This window comes from Amblyraja radiata, chromosome 15 (assembly GCF_010909765.2).
Source record: "Amblyraja radiata isolate CabotCenter1 chromosome 15, sAmbRad1.1.pri, whole genome shotgun sequence".
Lineage (NCBI taxonomy): Eukaryota > Metazoa > Chordata > Chondrichthyes > Rajiformes > Rajidae > Amblyraja > Amblyraja radiata.
This window is the reverse complement of record NC_045970.1, coordinates 4,922,990-4,932,655: the sequence shown is the minus strand read 5'-3', so window position 1 is coordinate 4,932,655 and position 9,666 is coordinate 4,922,990. Positions and strand designations below refer to the sequence as shown.

Here is a 9,666-nt window from a genome sequence, read left to right as displayed (position 1 = left end):
TACCCTTCCATATCTCTGGTTTCCCTCTCCCCTGACATCAGTGTGAAGAAGGGTCTCGACCTGAAACCTTACCGTTTCTCCATCTGCCTGTCCCACTGAGTCATTCCAGAATGTTGTGTCTATTGTCGTCACATTCACTGACGCTTGACTGTTTCCAACCCGATCCCGTTCAAATGACATTGACTTTCCGCACTTTCGGGGATTTCTAAGATGCTCTGACATCCTTGTCAAAGACATGAACCGGTTTATGATTTGTTGTTGTTAGATAAAATCGCTGGACCAGAGGCTGAAGCTTGAAACTCTAGATGATCTTCAATTCATCGTGCGGTTGAAAAAGAAGAAGAAATCCAAGACTATTGTCGCGGAGCCACCAAAGGAGCAAGAACCCGAAATTATAGTAAGTTTAATTACTATAAGCTTCAGGAAATAACCTTTTTAATTAAAAAAAATAGAACCGTTCATCTAAACAATTAAGAATTAATGCTTTTAAGAAACGCTTTTAAGAATGAATGCTTTGTCCCAGAGTGAAGTTGTGGATGTGGAAACGTTCTGGAAGGCAGCACTGGAGAACAAGCCGCAGGTGGTGGACAAATACCTGGCCGATGGCGGCCTGCCCGATGCGTGTGACCAGGTAAGATGACGCCTCCTATTAGTGGCAAGAGATCCAACTAGTTTATTGAATTAATTTTATTATTATATTTTTAACCTTTGTTTATTACGTCCACGGGCCTGTTGAGCTATTGCAGATAAGAATTTCAAGTAACCCTTGCATCCCCGCTCTCACCGCCCCTCCCCCACCCTCGTCATTGTACTAGTTTCACTGCCTTCCTGCTGGGTCATTGTCTGTAACTCGTTTTCACCTCGCCCACAGCTAACAATGGCCTTTATCACCGTTCCTTTTTTGCATATCTTGCATTCATTTGTCCTATATCTCTCTCGATATCACCGTCTATCTCTCTCGTTTCTCTTGAAAAACGTTTTCACCCAGAGAGTTGTGAATTTGTGGAATTCCCTGCCACAGAGGGCAATGGAGGCCAAATCACTGGATGGATTTAAGAGAGAGTTAGATAGAGGTCTAGGGGCTAGTGGAATCAAGGAATATGGAGAGAAGGCAGGCACGGGTTATTGATAGGGGATGATCAGCCATGATCACAAGGAATGGCGGTGCTGACTCAAAGGGCCCAATGGCCTACTCCTGCACCTATTTTCTATGTTTCTATGACCCTGAAACGTCACCTATTCCTTCGTCATCTATTCCTTTTCTCCAGAGATGCTGCCTGGCCCGTTGAGTTGCTCCAGTTTATTGTGTCAATCATCGGTTTAATCCAGCATCTGCAGTTCCATCCATATAATTTCATAGTTCAGCGTGGGCACCTATAATAATGAAAGACTCTTGAGGTCTAGAACTCCAGCTGATTACAGGAATCGCAACATCTTTCATTTTTGCTCTGTACAGTTTAACAGGACCGCCCTGCATCGTGCTTGCTCAGAGGGAAATGAGGAGATTGTGCTGAAACTCTTGAACGCCGGAGCCTCCATGGAGTTTCGCGACATGGTACAATATATATCCATTTATTAGACATATTGACAATCTGGCAGAATGCGTGGTGCTTCAAGCAGTGGGTTAGCTCTGGGGCATGTTGGGTTAACGTTCCGTTATAATGACTATTCGGTGTGTTGTCAGTTTTCTTGCTGTTTGAATCAAAAAGTCAAACCAGTTCTGTTGTGGGGCGGCAAGGTGGCACAGCGGGTAGAGCTGCTGCCTCACAGCGCCAGAGATATGACCTCTGCTGCTGCCTGTGTAGAGCTTGCACATTCTAACATGTGACCGTGTGGGTTTTCTCCGGGTGCTTCGGTTTCCTCCCACCTCCCAAAGACGCGCATCTGTAAATTTCCGTGGGATATCACAACACTAGCATGAACGGGTGATGATGGGCAGGGGTGGGCTCAGTGGGCCAAAGGGCCTGTTTACACACTGTATCTCCTAAAGAGAGGATGCCGAATGGTGTCTGTGCAAATGATGCACGCCATCACCACATGTGGTTGTAGACATTCCTTGTGGCACTTTGATTCATTTAACTGACAACCTTTCACCATTACTAACAACATCATTTTGTTTCTGGTGCAGCTCAACGGGACAGCGGTGCATTGGTCTTGCCGCGGTGGAAGTCTGGAAGTTTTAAAAACATTGTTAAATAAAGACGCAGCTGTTAATGCCAGAGACAAGGTGAGCAGTTTGTCCACCTCAATGGTTCAATACTTTATTGTCACATGTATCTGGGTACATTGAAGTTCCTTTGATGCATACAGCTCAGTAAATATTACCGTACATAGAAATTATACATAGATTACTATACATAAGTACAAGAGAGTAGAAATATTAGATTACACTCTATTAGGCTGGCACAGTGACGCAGCGGTAGTGTTGCTGCCTTACAGTGCCAGACACCCAGGTTCGATCCTGACCACGGGCGCTGTCTGCACAGTTTGTTCATTTTTCCTGTGACCATGTGGGTTTTCCCCAGGCGCTCCAGTTTCCTCCCACACTCGTACAGGTTTGTAGGTTCATTGACTTCAGTAGATTGTAAATTGTCCCTAGTGTGTAGGATAGTGCGAGTGTACGGGGTGGTCGCTGGGCAGTGTGGACTCAGTGGGCCAAAGGGCTTGTTTCCACACTGCAAGTCTAAAATCTGCACTGTGGCAGTACACAAGAGTCGACACGTTTCCAGCAACATTTGATATGATTCTAATGCAAAGTTGTTAAATATCTTCAGTCGTAGCTTGGACATAAAGGTCAGTTGTCCTGGCGGTCAAAGTTGGAGGGTTGGCCAGGCCAGGCGATGTTTTCGTTGCCCTGTGCCGCTGTTGGCCGTGCCCCATTCACGCACTAGCTCTCTCAGAATGGTGACAGTTCCACTCGAGCCCCAGGCAGGGCCTCCATCAAAACTAAACCTCTCACCAAGATCCACTGGCAGTAAAGTATTTTGACAATAACTACTGCTTTTATTTTGTGTTTGCTACAGTTATGCAGCACTCCTTTGCACGTCGCTGTCAGAACCGGACATTATGAATGTGCTGAGCATCTCATTGCGTGTGGAGCAGATCTGAATGCCAGAGACATGGTACGTGTTAATTGGGCACTAAAGAAGATATATGTCAAATTGATACACTGAACCTTTTATATACCAGATTGTAACAAAATGCCTTATTATGTAAAAGATGCTTGATGAGCCAATGATACAGTGTTAATGAGATGACAGAGTAGTTAATGTCAATGCCAGTCCACTTGTTCCCAGCATGGGGCCATGCAGAGGAAAGGACACAGGAACATTATTTAGTTTTTTAGTTTAGTGTGGAGGTTTATATTGCAACCATTATAGTTTGAATGTGAGATGTTTGTGTTGTTTGTTTCTAAGTAATAGAGGACATTTCTGATTTGTTTCTTGGTCTGATTTTGCCAACTTGATTCTAACACTATTGATTTTGGTGGTTGAAGTACGTTCCTAAGTCTAAAGTGTTTTGGGGATAATGCAAGATTGTCCCAAAACACTCTAGACTCAAGGAAAATGCTCCAATCATGCTCTGTGGACATGCCAGTAATTTGTTGTTGTGGTGTCAGGAATGACTCTGGGTCGACAATGACCACACGGACACCCATGGTAGGGTGAACACGCAATATAGCTTATTCCAAATGACGGACAATGGTTACCAGAAGGTCCAGGATCATGTGGGGGTGCAGACCCTCGTCACAAGTGAGGAGGCGCTGGTTATCTTGGATGTGACCCAACAGCACACTCTGGTCTTGAGGAAGTGCTAGCAGTTCCAGGCCTCTTCGAAGCCCGTGAAAGGAAGTACAGTTAGTAGAGATAGGAAGGAACTGCAGATGCTGGTTTACAGCAAATATAAGACACAAAATGCTGGAGTAACTCAGCAGGACAGGCAGCATCTCTGGATGGAAGGAATGGGTGACGTTTTGGGTCGAGACCTCGCTTCAGAACTTTACTCCAGCATGTTGTGTCTATCTAGTTAGTGTTGGGGGGGCGGGTCTTCCTCTTCCTCTCCCTTGTTTCCTGGCTTGCTTCCTCTCTTCCCTTGGCTGGAACTCCCTGCGTTTATAAGGAGTAGGCGACGAGGTACACCTGAGTTGTTCCATTTCCAGCTAATTGGGCTCAGCTTGCTTCTCCTTTGCCTGTGACTGTTGCCTTCTTCTGGCCTTTCTGCTGGTGATGGGGATCAGAGTGGCCCTAGGAGGATGTGCCTCCAAAGTGTAGAGAGGTGGCTTTTCCTGAATTTCACAAGGCACAGCGATAGAGTTGATGCCTTACAGCGCCAGAGATCCAGGTATGATCCTGACCACAGGTGCTTGTCTGTACTGAGTTTGTACATTCGCTCTTTGGAGTGTTGGGCTTCCTCCAACACTCCAAAGACATGCAGATGTATAGATTAATTGGCTTCTGTAAATTGACCCTAGTGTGTAAGATAGAACTAGTATACAGGTGATCGCTGGTCAATGTTGACTGTGGGCCAAAGGGCCTGATTGCATGCTGCATCTCTAAACTAAACTAAACACAGTGAAAACAAACTTGTTCGGTTCTATAGTAACCATTGTCTTTCTAATGCTGTTGTCTGAAGGAAGGAGACACGCCTATGCACGATGCAGTGCGACTGAGCCGTTACCGACTAATGAAGCTGCTGATGATTTACGGAGCCAAACCCACATTAAAAAACTGCGTAAGTCCAACTATCAATAAACATATCCCTTTTAAGATTTTGTGATTTTACACCTGTATTGGCCACATTTATGTTAAGTTTTGGAAACCCTGCTAAAGAAGCATGTCATTAAGTTGGAAAGCTTGCAAAGAAGATATAGACAGGACTCAAGGGCCTGAGGTAGTAGAGAGGTTGGGAAGGCTAGAACTTTATTCCTTTGAAAGCAGGAGGCTGAGGGGTGATCTTAGAGAAATGTATAAAGTCATGAGGGGGATAGAGTGGCCGAATGTACATAATCTTTTTCCCAGGGTAAGGGAAGAACTAGAGGCATAGAATTAAGGTGAGAGGAAAAAGATTTAATGTGATGGGTGACGTTTTCACACATGGTGGTGGATATATGAAATGAGCTGCCAGAGGAAGTTGAAGCAGGTACAATAACAACTTAAAAAAAAAATTTGGACTGGTACATGACTAGGAAATATTTAGGGGGATCAAGGCCAAATGCAGGTAAATGGGATTAGTTTATGATGAGTCATTTTGATCGGTATGGATGAATTGGACAAAAGGGCCTGTTACTGTACTATATGACTGTGTAAAAAGACTTAGAGGCTGGCAAAAAATTAAATCCATTTGAGAAGAAGATCAACAACATTACAACCTACTGTCAGTAATATTGCAATGAGTCTTTTTCACTTTTTTGTCTCAAATTAAATATTACATGAATGTGATTTATTAATCGGATTGCACCCAACAACATATTATAGTAATGTGGGCATTTGGCACCCAGAGAAAACCCCGTGGTCACAGGGAGCACGTACAAACTCCGTAAGGACAGCACCCGAGGTCAGGCCATTCGATAGCGCAGGACTGCACTGCGAGGAGCAACTAATTGCTGTGCCTGGCATATTAAATTTAACACATGGAGTCACATGGACAGGTTCCATAAAGTCTACAACTCCACAACATACAGCAGTTTTCATTAAACTCAGCATTTACTGGTTTATTTTTGTGGATTGTCAACACTTCTGCTAATGTAGATGCACAAATAGAAATCTCTTGACAAATCAGCCCAGACCACAGTTGCTGGCTTTTCCCGCTAATATTGCCACACCTCTGCCTGGCCAACCAGGCTTCAAGGCCAGATGCAACGGGTAACCTGACTCCCTCGCCACATTTGTATTACTGGCCAAGCGACCTTGGCAGTCCGTGAAAACCTCGACTGGTGGAAGTGAAAGCTGAACCTATCTGAACTCGAGTCATATTGGTTACAGGGCCTGGTTCCAAGTGCTGCTGCTGGACAGCAGAAGTTCCTGCCCAAGCATGTGGGAGTGGAAGAGAGGTGGTGTGTGTGTGTGTGTGTGGAGGCAGCGGGGGAATAGGGTGAAGAGACAGTCGGGATAAAGAGGGCAAAGAAGGATAAAGGGTAGCGTGGGAGAGACGCAGCCAAGGCTGTTTGTTTAGTTCAGCACACCTCAGTCATAGGTCGGGGCAAGTTCTGTCACTTCACTCTTTCCTCTGTCTCTGTACTAACTCCTCCCAATCTCCCTCTCTCCATCTGATTTCTGTTTTATCTACTCCTCCTGCCACTTTCTTTCCGATTCCTACAATTCTCAAGCGTTCTTTTTTCTTTTTGTACTTTTCAAAAATATTGGTATTTTTGTATCGTCAAAAAACACGCGTACCATTATAATTTTATCGATTTGATAATCTCCCTCCTGCTTTCTTTTCTTGCTTATTTATTTTCCTCACTATCACTTTTTCCTCCTTTTTATTCACACACACTAGACTTTCCTCTATTCTTTACTATCTCTTTCTTTCTTATTTCTCTCTTTAAATTTTTTTTTTTTAAATGAAGTTGTACAGAGAATATATTATGTTAACATAATTTTGGGAACCTGTAAAAAGGTACCACTGTATTGTACTCACTTCTAATAAAATTAAAAAAAACTATTAAAAGGAAACAACAACAAAAAACGAACATAATTTTATGCTGTAATGTTATAATGTTGATAACAGGAATTGAAAAACTGATTTTCGATGCTAAGCATATTAAAGATTTTTTTTCTACCTTATTTTTAATATAACGTTGCAGTATATTTTGAAATTCGTTTTCTGAATCTAGCCAATTTCATATAGGATCAAAACATTTATATTTAACATCTCTTGTAAAGTCAAAATACTCACAAAGCATTGACCTTGGGAAATATAAAGTGTAATTCTGAATTGTCTGCACTCAGTTACCGTAGTTTAGTTTATTGTCACGTGTACCGAGGTACAGTGAAATGCTTATGTTGCGTGCTATCCAGTTACAGAAAGACCACACATGATTACAATCGAGCCATTTTGTGTATAGATACATGATAAAAGGAATAACGTTTAGTGCAAGGTAAAGCTAGCAAAGTCTGAGTAAGGATAATCAAGAGGGTCACCAAAGAGGTATATAGTAGTTCCGAAGTCTGAACATGACCAGTTTATAAAATCAAAATTAATTTGTCTTGTACAAAAAAAATCAAACAAAACTTATAGAGCAAGAATGGAAGAAATCATTAAAGTAAGATGCAGAACATGCCAAAGACCAGTCTATAGTCGTGGGAAAGAAAACAATATTTCAGGATTTGGCCTTTCATCAAATAAACACACAACAGAAGGTAGAATAAAGGCAGCTCACTGACACGCTAGCAGCTTAAAAGAAAAAGCAGTTATCAGATTTCTTTTCATATCACATAAAAGAGAAGTATGAGAAAAGTTGAAGACCTTGAAAAGCAACATGTGTGACAAGAGTTGAATCAATGAATGAATTAAAATAGCTCACCTGTTCTGTGCAATGTAATAACGTTGCAAACCTGTGGAAACTTTGTAAATGCATGTTTTTCCTTTAGAATTTATTAGTTAAGAATATTACAATTTCTAATGTCTTGTTGCAGAATGGACAAACACCACTAGACCTGGTTCTTCAGTGGCAAACTGGCACCAAGGAAATACTTAACCAATTTGTGGAAACCTCGCATGCTTCATCAAAATGAAGCTTGTTGCATTGAAGAATAAAGTGACCTTCTTTCCTTCACCCCCAAGGATGCCAGGTGCATTCTTATGCTCCAAGTTTGTGAGAACTTCAACACATTCATTAGATGCACAATATTTGAATTGTTCAATAATGAAAGCTCAATATAACAAAATCTGTGAAATTGCTTCAGTTCATGAATAATGACAATGAACTTGGACAAATGGAAAGTGAAGATTTTTTTTTGGTTAATGAAGGCTGAGATTTCTGCTGACTTTCAACGGTCAGTAACAAGGTTTATTCTGAAAGTAGGAAATTGATGGAACACGAATGGGGAACACTGAAAAATGGAAAGTCAGAGTGGTCTGCCTGTACAGGACTGATGTTTTAGATATAATGAGAGGGATTAGGTGCCTTAACAATTTAATATTTTATAATCAATTAGTAGTGAAACTACGTCAAGGTTACCATCCCTCCATATATCGATTAAGATGGAAATTCTGCTGTCAAAAGTAATTTCTTAAAAGATAGCTGGATTTGAAACTGGGTTCTTGGATGGAATGTAGGTATATGTGAGACATGTATGTGGAAAGACAATCAGCAAGAATAGATGACAATATAAACTGCAAGTGTCAAAGTGATGGACTGTATTTATGATGTAAAATTTGTACATTTGTTTTACATGTGTAAATTTTGTAAACATTAAGTATTTAGTATAATTTATCTGCAACCAGAGAAACAAGGTTGCTTTTGATGATAGGATATGATTCCAAAGCGTGGATTAAAATATGTATTTTCTATCATACTGGTGATAAAGGACTATAATAGGAGGATACTGTGTAATAGGATACTGGTGATAAAGGCCTATAATAGGACAACTCTCCGACTTTGATAGTGGTTCCTCAGGGCAGGAAGACTTTAGAATTTGATACATCAAATCAAAGGTAATCTGGCCAAAGGGAACGTAACGTAACTGAAGTACAAATGTGACCAACATCATTGGTCATAGTTCAGCTCATGCATCCACTTGGTGATTTGGGATGTTTGTGGGTGGTTTGCCTGGGAATACATGTGATCTGAAGTAGCATTGTGGAGTCTCATAATGATTGCCTCATGTCTATTGCTCACATTAAGTTAGAATTTCTCAACTTATTTAAAATTATATTGATTTATTTTAAAACAATATATACTGCACTATTTATGCGCTGGATTTATTTAAACAATGAAAACCAAAATGTAAACAGAATAAAAATAAACGCATGATTGCGATCTTTTCCATCATTTTGGACATATTGGTAACTATATTTACATCACAGTTATGACATTTATGGAAATGAGTTCAAAAGCACCAGCCATTCAAATATCAACACTGCTTGGTAAACAGGTGTGATTAATTCAAAAGATCCATTCATTGTCTACTGCAAGGCTACAACTATCAAATAAGTATCTCAGAGTCATTGATAGTGTGGAAACAGGCCCTTCGGCCCAACTTGCCCACACCGGCCAACCTATCCCAGCTACACTAGTCCCACCTGCCTGCGTTTGGTCCATATCCCTCGAAACCTGTCCTATCCATGTTGCTGAGCATAATTTCATATACTTAGATAACTAATCATTTACGGAATAGCTGAATAGAAACTTTGATGAGCAAGCTGAAAAGTTGGATTTGAACTGAACATCACCTCAAACGTTTCACTGAAATTACAACTTTTTCACTTAATTTCTTTATGAGAAAGGTATCGTCAAGAATCATCTCCAGTAATGCTTCTGTCTCTACAATCTCCAGACTTACTGAGAATATTGCTTTTATTATTCCATTCATTATTTATTTTATTCTTCTGGTGATGCCACTTTTCTAATTTGGTTTTGGATATGTTCTGAGTTAAAGATTGCCAGATGATTTTAAATTACTTTTGTTTACCTGGCTCGGTGGAAGGGTACTCTTCACCCTGCCA

The 9,666-nt window shown here is 41.1% G+C and overlaps 1 protein-coding gene across 1 annotated transcript in view; it reads left to right on the top strand.

The window, feature by feature from the left end:
- Nucleotides 1-8,992, top strand: part of ankrd1 (ankyrin repeat domain 1) — an 11,767-nt gene extending 2,775 nt beyond the window's left edge. Inside the window, exons 3-9 of the mRNA XM_033033565.1 lie at nt 266-397; nt 524-631; nt 1,457-1,555; nt 2,129-2,227; nt 3,024-3,122; nt 4,633-4,731; nt 7,635-8,992. Of these exons, the coding sequence (XP_032889456.1) occupies nt 266-397; nt 524-631; nt 1,457-1,555; nt 2,129-2,227; nt 3,024-3,122; nt 4,633-4,731; nt 7,635-7,733 (735 nt within the window). The 3' untranslated portion in view covers nt 7,734-8,992. The remainder of the gene's footprint in view (nt 1-265; nt 398-523; nt 632-1,456; nt 1,556-2,128; nt 2,228-3,023; nt 3,123-4,632; nt 4,732-7,634) is intronic.
- Nucleotides 8,993-9,666: the final 674 nt, after the last annotated feature.